The sequence below is a fragment of the Lepus europaeus genome, chromosome 12 (assembly GCF_033115175.1).
Source record: "Lepus europaeus isolate LE1 chromosome 12, mLepTim1.pri, whole genome shotgun sequence".
Taxonomy (NCBI): domain Eukaryota; kingdom Metazoa; phylum Chordata; class Mammalia; order Lagomorpha; family Leporidae; genus Lepus; species Lepus europaeus.
In genome coordinates, this window is record NC_084838.1 from 6,890,408 (window position 1) to 6,906,950 (window position 16,543).

Below are 16,543 nucleotides of genomic sequence, written 5' to 3' on the forward strand. Positions count from 1 at the left end.
ACAGGGAACTCCAGGACCACCACTGGAATTTGCTGGAAATATGAGCTGACTAGGGATTAGCAAAGCAAATAAAAATACCAATTCTATCACTTCTCAGATTCCGAGAGATGGTGATACCGTAGCTACTGCCAGGGCTTAGTGCCAACAAGGAAGAAACAGTTGGGCTTTTTATCTTAACTTGCCACATTCTCACTCCTAAAGCATGTTTCTCGGAGGAGTCACAACCTGCAATCCCTTTAACTCACTTATTCCCTCATTTCATGGGCTACTGAGGACATGGAATCTATTTCGGAAGTCAAGAATTCTCTGGGGGGTGAGCGTTTGGCCTAAGAGTTGAGACCCTGCTGGGGATGCCTGTGCCCTACATCAAGAGTGCGTGGGTTTGATGCCCACCTCTGCTCCTGATTCCAGTGTCTGGGTAACGCACACCCTGGGAGGCAGCAAGTATGCCTCAGGTACTTGGGTCCCTACCACCCAGGTGGGAGACCAGGATGGAGCGCTGGGCTTCTGGCTTTTACCTGGCCTAGCCCTAGCCGCTGTGGACTTTGGGAGAGTGAACCAGTGGATGGAGCATGTCTGTCTGTCTCATTCTCTTTCTGCTTTACAAATAAAATAAATAAATAATCAGTGAGACGTAATCCATCCACAAGTCCAGCGGGAGGAGACGGGAAGAAGGAAAAAGGCAGTGCTTAGGAAAAATTCTGAAACGGTGGGTCTCAGACTTGAGCCACGCAAAACAGGTGAACTAGAACATTCGCTTCGAGGGTCCTTTCAAGTGCTGTGAGGCTGCACAGCCGGCGCACTCTGGGGGCCCGGGATGCGTGTAAAGTGGGAGCGGATCATGGAAGGCTTGAAGGCAGGCGACGTCTCCTCTCCCTCCTGGAACACGATGGTCACGATGTCATTGCCGATGTGGCGCTTCCTCTCCACCTGTGGCGGCACAAACAGCGTGGCTGAGGAGGTCATGGAAGCAGCGCTAGCTGCGACAATGTGACAGCCGTGGCAGCGATCAGGTGGCCCTGAGCCAGCCCCATGCTCACGTCCCCCTCCTGTGTTTCCAGCCGTGTCCGCTGGTCTCCTGGCCGTCTCCTCCCTGGCATTTGCTCGTGTGCCCTCCTAGTCCCACCCCTGCCAGTGTTCTCGATCCGACGGCCCCGCCTTCTTCACTCGCTATCCTCGGCCTGGCATTCAAGGCCCCGAACCAGAGGCAGGCGTCAGAACTTCTGACCCGTGGGCCTCCAACAGTAGAGGTGGCTTCCGACGTAGGATAGTGCCACTTAGGATTTTTTGAGTTTACAATGATATGAAATAGTACCACTCTGCTTTTCATGTTCAACACAGTATTCAATATATTAGCTATTCCACACTTGCTCCTAAGACAGGCTGTGTGTTAGAAGACTGCTCTGAGCATGTTTAAGGTGGGCGGGCCGAGCTAGGATGTATCATAGTTAGGTGTAATGAATTCACTTTCCACTTAGCAATATTCTCCACTTACAGTGGGTTTATCAGGATATAACCCCAACACAAGGGGAGGAGCATCTGTATTTTACAAACACCTTAGCGGGTTCTGAGCACAGACCTGGTGGGGACAATGGCCCTCCCTAATCTGACCTCAGTTGATCTTTCTAAAGTGATTTCTTAGACCTGTGGTCAGCAAACTTTACTCCAGTAAAGGGCCAGACGGTAAGTACTGTCTCTGTGGACCACGGGTCTCTAACTCCGCAGACCACACACACACACACACACACACACGGGGCTACAGCTGGGTTCTAGCAACATGTTCTTTCCCAACACGGGCAGGCTGAATCTGGCCCATGGGCCATCACTTGCCAAGCCCCGCCCTAGGCCTTGACCTGTTCATTCAAACAGATCCCCCTTCCTCTGGATCCCGGTGTACTCTCGAGCTCTGGGTCCGTGGTGGGATAAAGACGGTCACACTTTCTCTGTCACTTCTCTCACAGAGAGGCTCCAATACTTTCAGCTCAATTCGGTTCAAAAAGTCCTTAGTTTTGGCGATGCCCTCTGGGGTACGAAAGGCGCCTGCCCTCTCCCTGCACATGGCCGGCTGGGTACTGTGGCAATGAACAAACTGTAGCCAACGTGCCCTGCTCTGGCACGAGCCTGGCCTTTACAACGTCTGGTGGCACCTGACGTCTTCTCCCCGGAACACGTGTTTTTGGGCGCCCTGAGGCAAGCGTTCGAAGATGGCCTTTCTGCTGGAGAGACAGCACGAGGAGACCACTGAGACGCGACGCCACGCCACGTCACATCATGCCACATCATGCCAAGGGGAGGAGAGGCCCTGGGGCTCCACAGAGGAGACCACTGAGACGCCATGCCACACCACGTGGAGAAGAGGCCTGGGGCTCCACAGAGCGGGTCTCCAACCCGCCCAGCCTCTAGGTAACTCCAACTTAGCAGCCAGCTGTAACTCACCGATGAGACACCCTAGGCGAGACCAACAAAAACCTGCCAGTTAGGCCCAGTCAACATGCAGACCCACGAGAAATCAAAAAATGGCCCTTTTAGTTGGCGAGTTTCCCAGCGGCTTGTTAGGCAGTGGCAGCTAAGTGAAACACGGCCCCTGCCTACTCCGCTTATTTTGCTTCGTCCCTCAGTCCTGAGTACCCCAAACCTGCCTGTCTGTCCAAGGTGGACAGAGGCTTCTCCAGGAAGCCTTCCTTGGTCTCCAGTAGATGTCACCGGTCTCTGTTTTCAAAGCACTTCTGATGCCACTCCTATGGGGCTCACAACCTGTTTTGCATGGTCATGGTTTTTGTCCCATAATCCGTACTCTATGTGCAGGATGAATAATGAGTATTATTCCAACTTCACCCATGAGAAAACTAAGGCTTCGAGAGGTTCTAGTAATTTTAATTCAATCCAATTAAAAAAGTGATTATTTTGGGCAATGATTTCTTGGGTATGACACTAAAACTGCAGGCAACAAAACAGATAACTAGGACTACATTGAAATTGTAACCAGTCCTGCATCAGAGGACACTATGAACAGTGTGAAGAGGCACTCCACAGAATGGGGAAGATATTTGCAAATCATGTATTTGATAAGGGATGGGTATCCAGAATATATAAAGGACTCCGCTGACTGACAACAAAGAACTGAATTATGAGGCTGGCGCCGTGGCTTAACAGGCTAATCCTCCACCTTGCGGCGCCGGCACACTGGGTTCTAGTCCCAGTTGGGGCGCCGGATTCTATCCCAGTTGCCCCTCTTCCAGGCCAGCTCTCTGCTGTGGCCCGGGAAGGCAGTGGAGGATGGCCCAAGTGCTTGGGCCCTGCACCCACCTGGGAGACCAGGAGAAGCACCTGGCTCCTGGCTTCGGATTAGCACAATGCACCGGCCACGGCAGCCATTGGAGGGTGAGCCAACGGCAAAAAGGAAGACCTTTTTCTCTGTCTCTCTCTCTCACTATCCACTCTGTCAAAAAAAAAAAAAAAAAAAAAAAAAAGAACTGAATTATGAAGGACTTGAAAAGCAGCTCTCTAGTGGGAGCCGAGGCTAATCCTCTGCCTGCGGTGCTGGCACACCGAGTTCTAGTCCTGGTTGGGGTGCCGGATTCTGTCCTGGTTGCTCTTCTTCCAGGCTAGCTCTCTGCTGTGGCCCGGGAGTGCAGTGGAGGATGGCCCAAGTGCTTGGGCCCTGCACCCGCATGGGAGACCAGGAGGAAGCACCTGGCTCCTGGCTTCGAATCAGTGCGGTACGCCGGCCACAGCGGCCATTTTGGGGGTGAACCAACGGAAAAAGGAAGACCTTTCTCTCTGTCTCTCTCTCTCTCACTGTCCACCCTACCTGTCCAAAAAAAGAAAGAAAAGCAGCTCTCCAAAGACACACAAATGGACACCAAGCGCATGCAAAGATGCTCAACGTCACTAACTGCTAGGGCAATGCAAACCGAAAACGAAACATCACTTCATTCCCACTAGGATGGCTGCTGCCCGGAAACCAGACAGTAACAAGCATTTGTGAAGGTAAGGAGCGGAGAGACCCCTTGGGAGCCGCTGGTGCGGGAACGTGAAACGGAGCAGCCACTGTTGAAAATGGTATGGTGGTCCATCAAAAAATTAAAAATAGATTTACCATGTGATCCGGCAGTTCTACAGGTGTATACCCCAGAGCATTCAAGGCAGGGACTCCAATAGACTTTGTAGTCCAGTGTCACAGCAGCGTTATTCACAAAAGCCAAAAGGTGGACACGACCCAGTGTCCACTGCCAGGTGAGTAGATGCAGAGCGTGGAAGACTGCACTGAGTGCTGCCCAGCCTGAAGGCAGGGAACACGGACACACGCTACGCCTGCCCGAGCCTCGAGGATGCTACGCTACGTGACGAGAAGCCCTGTACCATTCCACCTGCACCAGGTGTCTCAGGGGTCAAGTTCCTCCAGAGACAAGGAACGGTGCTGCCGGAGGCTGGGGGAGGGGAAGCGGGAAGCTATGGCTTAATGGGGTTTTAGAACATGAGAAATTTCTGGAGATGAATGGTGATGACAGCTGTGCAACAATGTGAATGCATTTAATGCCACGGAACCACACATTACATACGGTTGAAATGGCAGACACATTATGCACAGTTTACTGCAATAAAATAGCTATTGCTTCACCAATTGGTGGATGGATAAACAAAACGTGGTAATTATTTAGCAATTAAAAGGAAATAAAGAGGGAGTAGGCGTTCGGCCCAGCAGTTAAGACGCCTGCATCCCACACTGGAGTGCTGGGGTTGGATGCGGGGGTCCACTCCTGACTCCAGCTCCCTGCTGATACAGACCCTGGAAGGCAGCGTTGCTGGCATAAGGAATTGGGCTCCTGCCGCCCACGTGCGAGACCTTGCTTGAGTTCCTGGCCCTTGGCTTTGGCTCAAATCCAGCCGCAGCCATTGCAGGCAGTGGGGCATGAGCAAGTGGGTAGGAGCTCTGTCTATCTCTCTGACTCTGAAATAAATAAATAAATAAATAAATAAATAAATAAATACCATTTTAGAAAAGGGATAAGACACTGATATAAGCTATCACATGGGCGGCCACTGAAAATATGCTAAGTGCGACAAGCCAGTTACCCAAGACTGCATATTGGTTGATTTCATTTACACAAAAATGTCCAAAACAGGCTCACCTGTGGAGACAGCAAGTGGATTTGTAGCTGCGAGCGGAAGTGATGGCTAAGGGAAGCAGTCTCTTTAGGGGAAGGGAAATACGCAAAAACTGACTTGAGACTGTCAGGGTCTCAACATGCTTGGAATAAAATGTGCTTTCGGCTAAGTTTGTTTTCCTGAGGCCTCTTTTGTAGGAAATCTGCATATCTGGTTAAGTGGAAACCTCTCAGAACAAGCACTCATGACCTTAGGCAGACAGCTTCCGCCCTGGCCAGTGACCGCTTTCCCCTGGCGGAGCCCGTAACTGCAGAGGCAGAACGCCATTGCTAGATCAAGCCTCGTGCAACCGCAGGCCCCCCGGCAAACAAATATATATACACGCCTGGGCGAGCCCCTCCGGGCCGTCGCTACTTAAGGCACAGCCCTTCCGCTGTGAAGTAAAACTCTGCCAATAAATTGGTGCCGACCAATCGTGGCTCTCCCGAATACCCTGGCCCACCAAACACCTGTCAGTGAGGTGGTGTTGGGGGAGGCAGGTGCAGCAGTGAAGATGCCACTTGGGATGCCCGCGATCTATATCTGAGTGCCTGGGTTTGAGTCTTGGCTCCACTTCTGATTCCACCTTCCTGCTAACGCACAGTTTGGGAGATAGCAAGTGACGGCTAAAATACTTGGTCCCCGCCACCCACGTGGGAGACCTGGATCGAGTTCTGGGCTCCTGGACTCAGACTGGCCTAGCTAGCCCTCTCTAGCTGTTGTGGGCATTTGGGTAGGTGGGAGATTTCTCTCTGTCTCTTTCAAATAAACAGAAATAAAAACGGTAAGAAAAGTTTAATTAAAAGAATGAAATTGACTGTGGTGCTAGCTGAATAGCATTGTGAATATACTAAAATATATTGCAAGGGAATCATACATACACTTGAAGAAGGTGAATTGTATGGTATGTGAGTTATACCTCAATAAGCTTTCTTTTATTACAAATTTTAAAATTTATTTATTTTCTTTTCGATGGGGGGGGGGGGAGAGAGAGAGAGAGAGAGAGAGGGAGAGATTCTGCCGTTAACCCTGAGTGAGGTGGAAGCCACAGGGGTTTGAGAAGTGTCCTGATTTGTATTTTAAAGGCTCCTCTGGCTCAGGATTGAGAAACAGGCTGTCCGGGGACACGGGAAAAGCAGGAGGCCAGATCCAAACAGAAATAATCCAGTCACCATGTGACGGCGGCTTAGGGCTGAGTGTAAGAAGTGGTCTGGTTTCAGATGTTTTTGGAAGGTAGAGCCAGCAGGATTTCCTGACAAACTGGACATGGGATAAGACAACAAGAGAATGATTCCAAGGTCATTTTGCACCGGAAGCAGGAAAGGCAGAACAGGCATCACCTAAGATGAGGATGGCACAGGAGGAGGCGGTGGGACCTCACGGGACGTTAGGAAGAAGCGGAGTTCCAAAGAGGTGGACGCCCCCTGCCTTCACTGTAGTGATGGAGGGTGGGGCAGAGGGAGTGCAGAAGTTCCTGGAATGCAGGACCCACAGCCGCCTTGTGAGGGGCCAGTACTGTGGCATAGCACTCAGGTTGCAACCCCAGCACCCTGTAAGTGCCAGTCCTAGGTGCTCGCTTCTGATTCCTGTACCTCTGGCTGCTCTGTGTCTTCCCCTCATCCCAGGACAAGACTCGCACACACTCAGAAAGAAGCCTTTGCGCCCTGCCGCTTGCCCTCTGTGGGCTCCTGTTTCCTGAACGACTGCCCACTCGCGTGAATGCCAGTTGTCCACACGGACGCCTTCAACGTGTGAACACGGGGCAAGGAGCCCCGAAAAGCAAGCAGACCCTCCGGCCCCTCAGGAGCCAGCAGCATTGTGCAATACTGCAGCGCCTTCTCCCAACAACGGCCGACCCCTGGGGTGGGCGGCTTGTGTCCCAAGTCGAGCTTCTCCCTCGGAGAGCAGAGTGCACTCAGCGCTAGCCTCCTGCGTTCCCCACGCTAGCCAGCGCTACTCAGGACTGCTTACTTTACGTCCGGAAGAGTCTCTCTCTGGCAAGACGCGGGCACGTGGAGGGGGCCGCTGAGAGAGGCAGTGTAAGTGAGATGTAAGGCAATGTCTCTCAGCAGGCTAAGCTTTGCGTATGACTGACCACGTCCCCAGAGGGCTCATGGGCTGGAAGCCTGGCGCCCAGGGAGGCAATGTTGACAGGTGGTGAACCACATAAGAGGGCAGCCTCGTGGGTGATGGCCAGGTCTAGACGACAGCTCGCTGCGAGACCCCGCGAGCTGTTAAAAGCGAGCCTGGCACAGGGGTCCCCTGCTTCTTGTCCTGCCTGTGAGCTCTTCCAGACACACACACACACACACACACACTCCTGCCCTAGGGCTACTGTCCACCATAAGACCCTCATTAGAGCTCAACCGATGCTCCTGAGCCTCAGGACCACTAGCTAAATAAACCTCTTCTCTTTGTAAGTAGCTGATCCCAGATATCTTGTTACGGCAACACGACATGGACAAGTACGACTTTCTAAAATTACATCGACATGTGCAAATCATATACACACTCATGCACAAACACGCACGCACGCCATTACCACGGACCCTTTATTTCTTCAAGGTGATAGTACCGGTGGGAACAGTTCTTCCCAAGGCTTGTAAAGGGCACCCCTAAAGTGGTAGCTGCTGTTCAGCTCATGTGTTAACATGTGTGGCCTCAAATTCTGTGAAGTCAGACCAGTGCTCTCTCCACATTCAGGTCACTCTCTGATGGTACGTGTGCTCTCAGAGAGCCTGTGTCCCACATACCTGCTGCTTGTTCTCTTTGGAATACGGCAACATGGTGGAAGCATGGAACATGATCTCGTGCCCTTGGTACACCGTATACACCGAATGTATGCCTGTGGTGTCATCTGGAAAACACAAATTTGCATTTAGTGGATACGAGAATTCTGAGGCCGTAAGGACACAGCTGTTACTTGCAGACAAGGGGGTATGGTGCACAGTCAGCACATTCTCAAAGACCCGTCTGGACTGTCCTTCCCAGTGGAAGCCAGGGAGGGTCACCCCAGTGTCCACGTTCCACTTGGCGACAGGCTCCTCCTCCCTCCTAGCTCCCTGCTCCCTGATCCAAGCCTTGCCTCGGAATAAAGGAGCTTGGGAATCTGGGCTGATAAGAACAGCAAGTCACGATGCCGTGCCTCGCCGCGGTGCACGCACAGCGTGGAATTAACACACGGGGACGCACCAACAATTGTGGTGCTCACGAGACAACGGGAAGCGCGGGTTCTGGCAGCACTGTATTGTGATTACGTGCCTGGGCCTTGAGGTGAGCACCTGGACTCCAGTTCTCATCAGCTGTGCCACTTTTGACAAGTGACCCTGCCTTTCTCTGAACTTGAGCTCCTCAATTTGAAAATGGGGAGACACATAGTATTTAACTCCTGGGGAAGATGGGAAGGCGCAAGAAGAGTCTTTGTGAAGTGCTCACCAGAACGCTTGCACCACAAGAGAGAGGCTGAGGGCTGGCCACGGATGACGCACTTGTAGGCAGTAAAGACTCCACCAAGTGCACAGAGCGAGGGTCTGAGGGACGCTGGGCCTGACACCCGGGGACAAATCTTTCATCTCTGCGTCTGTTAGCTAAGGCACCCTGGTGTCTGTACCGCTCAGCCCCTCTGTACACAGATCTGTACGGCCTGATGCCAGGGTGGGCTGGAGGGGAGGCCGAGGGTGCTTGGACGGACACTGCCACACGTAGGCCAGGTGCGCCTTCCACTGCCTGCTTGATCTTCCTCCAGGACTGGCGATGAAAGTCAAACAAACCGACCAAGGGAGAAGCGCGGGGAGAAGCTGGACACGCCACCCAGCTGCAAGGCGGCGAAAGCGATTCCCGAGCCTGTGATCACCTGTGTCCCCTTCGCAGACCCCGCCCCCCAGATGCCTCCTCTCAGGCAGCTGGCACCACCACCACCAGAAGTCCTCTTTCCTCCTCAGCCCAGTCTCCGAGGCCCTTGAATGAGCTCCCTCTGCAGCCTACGCCAAGGCTGCCAGCCCCCGGCCTGCACAGCAGCCGGCCTCTCCGCCTGCTCCTCCCGGCCATCCCCTTTGCATGTGCAAATCCGACCTTGCCACTTTAAACCCCTCAAGGACACTCGATTCGATTTCGAACAGAATCTGAAACTCTCAATGTGGCCTCAAAGTCCCTGCAGGGTCACCCCAGCCTCTGCCGTCCGGCAGCACCACTCTGGCCCTCCAGCCGTAAAGGCCTTCTTTCAGGTTCCAGAACACACCATGCTGTCTCCTGCCTCAGGGGCTCCACAGATGGTCTCCGCACGTGGAATCCTCTTCCCTCCAGACACTCGAATCTTCTCACTCCCACTCATCGCTCCCGCGGAGGAGCCCGCCCTAATCCCAGGGTGGGCAGAATGCCTGGAAGGCGCCCTGTACTTTTTAGTTCCCACAAGTGCCTGGCACTAAAACGCTTGGTCTTTAGCTGTTCAATGCCCGTGTTGCCCCCCGGACAATAGGCTCCTAGAGAACCAGGGGTCCACGCTGCTTTACCCACTGCTGTGTCCCCTGGGCTCAGCCCTGTCCTGGCACACAGAGAGGTCTCAACAGCAAGCCACCCAATGTCAGGGGCACATTCTGAGAAATGCACTGCTGGGAGACTTGTGTCACTGTGCAAAGCTCCTGGAGCCACGCGTGGAGGCGGCTGCAACATCACAGGCGTATAACCTTACGGGACCACCATCATATCTGGGGGCTGGCACTGACGGAAACCTCACTACGCGGTACATGACTGCATTTCTGGGCAGACCTCAACTCCTGCCGCCACCGAGGGGCTGCGAGGCCTGATCTGGTCTTGCACAGCCCAGCGGAGGCACCAAATGTGCGTCAAGACCCCATTGGACTGGGTGTGGCGCTCGATGCTCCTCTAGGCGTAGCTGGTCTCTCTCCCTCCTTCTTGGGCATAAGTTCAAACACGGAACCAACAAAAGTCACACAGATCACGGGGAACAGGCGAAGAAGCAAGCTTACTTTTGGTGTCCAGACCGCCGCGGTAGCCTGTCCAGCCCTTTAGCGTGATTGTGTCACCCAGGAGATTTAAAAACTTTTGAAAAGCTTCACTTCCAATTTCTGCAGATTGAAGCAAAGTGTGAAGAACGTGTGGGTATCCGAGCGTTCTCAAGCACGCCCTGAACTCACGCCAACGTGTGCATGCCAACGGCGTGGAGAGATCGCGTCTCCTCCCTTCTGGGGCCGGAAGGTTCGCGATCCCCGAGACTCCAAGGGAAGGAAAACCACGGAGCCAGCTGATCCAACCACTGCCAGACGGGGTCACAGGGATCCAGGGTTGCGGAAAATGAAAACATCGTTCCTGCTTCCATTCTTGGCAACCAGGGAAGGTGCTATATGTCAGGAAGAGCACGTCACCTCATAATTCTCTCAGCCACTCAAACCACAGAAAAATCTCCCGCTGCTTAGAGGCTGCGTGGGAACGAATCATTGCGATCCTCGGGCTTTCCCACTGGGGCCCTCCCACCAGCGCCCAGAGCAGCGGCTGGTGCAGGTCAGGTGATCGACAAGTGTGGCCGTCCTTGATCTGCGGCTTTGGTTCCGTGGTTCCAGGGACCCAAGGTCAGCCACGGTTTGGAAATATTAAGTGGAAAATTCCAGAAATAGTTCCAAAGTTTAAACACTTTTTACTACAGTATATGGTTATGGTTGTTCTGATTTATGATGCTATTGCTGTCAGTCTCTTACAATGGCAGTTTACAAGTTAAGCTTTGCCACAGGTGTGTGGGTAGGAAGAGACACAGGGAACAGAGAGCTTGCTGGGGGCTGGACCAGATCCCCGGGGGACAAGGGAGGACTCCTCTGTTTGCCAAAAGGATGACCCCGGGTGACAGCTGCCCTCTGAGATTCTGTGCAAGTGTCCCCGTGCAGTCGGGACTCCAGCCGCTGCCACGTGCGGCGAGTGGGGCAGGGTTTCTGCTCGCGGAGAGGGGAGATCACTCACCGTTGCTGAACATTTCGTCGTCAGTGAGCTGCCCGTCTCTGGCAAAGAGAACCCCAAACTTGAAATTCACAGAGCCCTTACAGTGAGACAACAGAAGGTAAGCAAGTTGGTTTTGTCATCGGAGCACAAACATCAGTGAGAGGTGACGCAAGTTACGCGGGGTAGCAGCAGTCCCCGGAGGGATTCCTCCCTCTTCCTGGCCACCCTAACTTTGACCAACAGCAACAGTCTTTCCTTCATTTCTATAGCTCAAGGATGCGACTGTATGCTTTTATGTGAGCCACTGGTGGCATCTGTTGGATGCCAGGTCCATTCTGGGGCAAACTGGGCTCCAAAGAGTCGCGGGAACCCATAGCGCCCGCACCGTCTTCTGTCACGGCCAGCAGCGGGCCGTGCCCAGTCAGCAAAGGAGGAGGGCTCATTGTCATTCCAGGCTGAACGCGACAGCCTAAAGCCGACAGCTTGGGGACTCTTTTAGAAACAGAAATGGAAACCGTAAGCATTTTACACTCTAAGCTCATTTTCCCCCGTTCCTGAAGATACTTAATCTGAAGAAGTCGCAAAGCAGATGTGCAGGGCAGGGATGGGTGGCAGCAGCAAGCGCAGCACTCGCTAGCTGGGTCCGACTTTAAATACGGAATTAAAACCCAACCCCACGGCAGTGATAAACACCGAACAAATCACACAGCTTCCGCAGGGAAGGGAGGAATGGGGTCAGTGAGCGGGAAACAGGGTCTCACTTGTATTTTTATGTTTTTCCTTTTCCTTAAGCTGGGTAACGTATTTATAGATCTTCATTACATTATTCTCCATACTCCTCTGTACGTTGCAGTATTTCACAACAACAACAACAAGGAATCTGATGTTGGGGCCGGTGTTGTGGCAGAGAGAGCAAGGCCACTGTCTGCAGTGCTGGCATCCAATATGAGCACTGGTTCATGTCCTGGCTGCTCCACTTCCGATCCAGCTCTGTTAGTGGCCTGGGATAAACAGCAGAGGATGGTCCAAGTGTTTGGGCCCCTGCCACCCACGTGGGAGACCTGGATGAAGATCCTGGCTCCTGGCTTTGGTCTGGCCCAGCCCTGGCCATTGCTGCCATCTAGGGAGTGAATCAATGGATGGAAAATCTGTCTCTTCTTTTCTCCCTCCCTCCCTCTCTCTCTCTCTCTCTCTCTCTCTCTCTCTCTCTATATATATATATATATATATATATATATATTTAAAACTCTGCCTTTCAAATCAATCAACCAATAAATACAGTGTTGGAAGAGAGGTGGCCTCTCTGCATGGTTGTTTGACCCGTCACTGGACTGCGGAATTCAGAGTGGTCAGTCGAGGGCCGACAGGGAACACAGGTGTTTAAAGCACTGGTCAGACTTGGGAGGTTAAGGCACAATGCCTAGATTCAGGACAGCTGACCTGGAGGAATTAAGAATCTGAAACTCCACGGATCTGAAGCTGGGCTTCTTCTAAACATCTTTTAGCCCCACAGCACACCCAAGGGACACTCATGGTGGCTTTCACACGGTTAGGTTGGGGGAGGACACATCCAGCTGATCTCTGCCCGAGAGCTTTTCCCAGCTCCTTGTCTCATGTAGGCCTTGGCTCAACTGCCAGCTTCCACAGAGGCCTTTCCTGATCTCTGGATATAAGGCCACGCTTCCCATGATCTTCTCCTTCACAGCACTGTTTATTCTTCTCAGTGGACTATTCACACCCTGTAATTCTTTTTCTTAAGGATTTAATTAATTAATTTGACAGGCAGAGTAACAGAGACAGAAAGAGATCTTCCATCCACTGGTTCACTCCCCAAGTGGCTGCAATGGCTGGGGCTGGGTCAGGCTGAAGCCAGCAGCCTGGAACTCCAAGGGTGTCAGAGGTCCAAGCACTTGGGCCATCTCCACTGCCTTCCCAGGAGCATTAGGAGGGAGATGGATCAGAAGCAGAGCAGCCAGGACTTGAACCGATACGGAATGCCAGCATTGTAGGTGGTGGCTTAATCCACTGCGCCACAATGTCGGGCTCTGTAATTCCTTTATTGAACTTGCATCTATGTTTTTAAAAATTTTATTTCCTTATTTTCATCTTGTTTGAAAGGCAGAGAGACAAAGATCTTCTATTTGTTGGTTCACTCCCCAAATGCCTGCAATAGCCAGAGCTGGACCAGACTGAAGCCAGGAGCCAGGAACTCCATCCAGGTCTCTCAGGTGGGCGGCAGGGGCCCATGCACTTGGGCTATCACCTGCAGCCTCCCAGGATGCACTGGCAGGAAGCTGGATTGGAAGCGGAGTAGCTGGGACTTGAACCGGCACTCCACTACGGGATATCAGTGTCCTGAGCGGCAACTTAACCCCCTGCGCTACAACGCCCATCCTGGAGACCAGGTTTCTACATATGAATTTTCTGACCACAGCAGTCCACCTCCTTCTTTTTCGTGGCTTCGAGACATTTCACAATTTATTCATTTCCTTTGTTCAACCAGCATTTCCTCTGTGCCCTCTGTGTGCACTGCTGTAGGACCTGAGGCTAAGCAGTGCACACAGAACAGGAAGGCCCTGCTCCTGGTGGTCAGATCCTTGTGGAGGGACAGACAGTATACAGATGAATAAAAACACCAGGATTAAGAAGAAAAACAAAACAGAGGAATGGGGGCCGAGGATGAGGCAGGGGAAGGCCTCTATGAGCAGAGGTCTTGGAGGCAGAGTGCACGCGTGCCGCGAGGAGCCCTGCAGGCAGGTGCCCTGGCAGCGGGAGCGACAGGCTCCTTCTGAGCGGGCAGAGGGATGAGGATGGCAGTGTGGCCAGCCTGGGGCAGACGACCGGCGAGGCTGCAGGCCCAGACCACGCGGGCCCTGGCAGGCAGGGGAGGTTCAGTGCCTCACATTTCTTTAAAAAAAGATTTGTTCACTTATTTGAAAGGCAGAGTGACAGAGAGAAAGATCTTTCTTTGGATGGTTCATTCCCCAAATGGCCTCAACAGCCAGGCTGAAGCCAGGAGCCAGGAACCCCATCCAGGTCTCCCATGTGGGTTCAGGGGCCCAAGTACTTGAGCCATCATCTACTGCCTTCCCAGGCAAATCAGCAGGGAGCTGGATGGGAAACGAAGCAGCTGGGACCCAAAGCTGCTCTCTGAAGTGGGATGTCGCTGCTCGAGCAGTGGCTCAAACACTGCACACAATGCCAGCCCCGTGGCTGTACTCTGAGTGGGATGGAAAGTCACTGGAGCTCTGAGCAGAGGGAGGACCTGATGTAAAAGGACCGCTTGGTGCTGAGTGGAAAACAGGCAAGGGGCGAGGCCGGAAGAAAGAGCAGCAGCAGGAGACTGCGCGGCCCAGGACAGCGGTGATGGGGCAGCGTCATCGTGCTGAGAGGCGGCACGGGGAAGAGTCTGGATTAGGGATGATCTAGGAAGACGTGCCAGTGGGATGTGAGGTGCGTTAGACATGGCCTGTGGGAGGAAGAGAGGCCTGGACACTGGGACGGCTGATGCTGGCCTCACTGGGAGGCAGCACCGATTTACCCGGCCGCTTACTGATAACCTGTTGGATATCTGCCTCTATTAGGCAACTATTTCGAATGGAATCGTGACTATGACATTTTACCTACGGAGAGCCTGCTCCGAAGCACAGACGCCTGGCTTTAACTGGATGAGAACGAAGACCTCATTACCCGGGTCACAAAGGTAACATCCGAATGTTTTGGAGCAGAGGTAAGGAGTTCGATTGTTCTTCTATCTTTACAGCTGGCTGCATAAAAAGCCCTGAGCTATGTCTTACAAATGTCCTGTCGGTAGTGTTGCGATGGGGACTGACGCACACCGAGCACATCCACGCGGAGGTTCCCCTGACAGACGGGGCCGCATGCGTGGTGACGGGAGAGGCTCACGTACACCCACGGAGGCGGAGCGCAGCAGAAGCGAATGTCTCCGTCAAATCACTCACCTCTTGTTCTTCAAGAACCAGCAAGTCCTGTCAAATAAAGTTTGAAAAGTTACGTCCGTGCTTAACAGAGAGAAGTTTACTTGACTGTGCACAGCCAAGCTTCGGTTTACCCACACTGCTTAACCTGAAAGTCATGAAAGTTGGTTATGGGAACTTTCTTTTGGGGGACAAAGAGACCCAACAAAAAGAGGCAGGAGCCAAGGCTCTGTACTTTCCCCGCAACTAACTCAGTTGCTGCAGGAGGCTCTTTCCTAAGAGCCCCAGGGAGCAGTGTGCAGAAATAACCCTGACTTTGACCTTTTGCCCTATCACGTCCTTAACTGTGTTTGGGAACAAGTCCTTTAGCCCGTGTGGGTCTCTGTTTCCTTATCTGTGGCCCAAGGACTGACTGCCTTGACCGCTGTGAAGGTTACTGTACAGAGCGGCGTGAATGTGTGCGGAAGGCCTGATGGTTAACAGACTTAGTTAACGGCCACGTGCGCTCCCTCTCACCCTCAGTCATGCCCTACATGCACCTGTAAATTCATTTACGTCGAGTCTCGGTTCCCAGGAGGCCAAATGAGCAGCTCCTGGTTGCTCAGTGACGCGGAGGAGTGGAGGGGAGAGGGCGGGCTGCAGGGACCCACACGCTCCCTCTTCCCCAAGGCTCTCCGTGTCTCCCAGAGGCCTGGGGAACCTGAAGAACCATGCGAGGTGCCCACACCTCCACTTTACTTAACAGAAAGCCGCTGAGGCAGAACTCAGCCATCTTTATTCCATTTGAATTCTGAGAAAAAGGGAGCCGGTTTTACAGGAGGGCGTCTTCCTATTTGCAGTTCACATGCATTTCCTTAGAAAATCCCCCTTTCCCCGGCCTCTTTGGATTTTCTCAGCGCTCTGGCTGATTGCCCCACACCGCAGGGGAGGCAGCGTCCGGGTCGGGGTCACATGGCAGGAAGCACACGCACTGAATCTCGTGTCCAGCTCCAAGACCCAGGCCAGCTCCTTCCACGCTCACTGCAGTGAGTGAGAAGGAAACGCTCGCACCTGTCACTTCCCGGCAGCCACGAGCCCAGCGGGTGCCAGCACTGGGAGGTGTTGTCAGCCTTGGCCCTCGTTTAGGGGCTGCTTCGCGGTCCACCAGGCCAAAGAAGCCCGAGCCCGGCAGCAGGGGTCCTGGCTGAGCTCCTGGGCCTGCATCCAGCCCCTCGGCTCCCGGCCAGGAGGATGTCACGCCGTAGGCCACTTTCCCTTTTTGTGTTCAGAAGGGACACTCCTGGACCGTCAGTGTCCCACTGAACACAATTCAGGCTTTTAAATATTCTTGTCCCCGAACCTCTGAGCAGCACCTACGTCCTTTTATTTTTTTGCATTGCCCAGTTGGCAATTTTAGCCCAGAAGGCACCATTTCAGCCAGTAATGTGTTTCTTAACACAGTCTCACTGGCACTGTTTTTGATGGGAATTTTTTTTTTCTTCAGAAATATGGGACTAGGGAGAGAGTGATAT

General features: G+C 53.1%; 1 protein-coding gene across 1 annotated transcript in view; it reads right to left on the reverse strand.

Annotated features, from left to right (window-relative positions):
- GARNL3 (GTPase activating Rap/RanGAP domain like 3) overlaps positions 1–16,543 on the reverse strand; it is a 152,340-nt gene that overhangs the window by 49,776 nt on the left and 86,021 nt on the right. The window contains exons 8-12 of the mRNA XM_062208494.1: positions 15,057–15,083; positions 11,116–11,191; positions 10,134–10,232; positions 7,902–8,005; positions 822–930 (exon numbers count right to left, since the gene is read on the reverse strand). Of these exons, the coding sequence (XP_062064478.1) occupies positions 822–930; positions 7,902–8,005; positions 10,134–10,232; positions 11,116–11,191; positions 15,057–15,083 (415 nt within the window). The remainder of the gene's footprint in view (positions 1–821; positions 931–7,901; positions 8,006–10,133; positions 10,233–11,115; positions 11,192–15,056; positions 15,084–16,543) is intronic.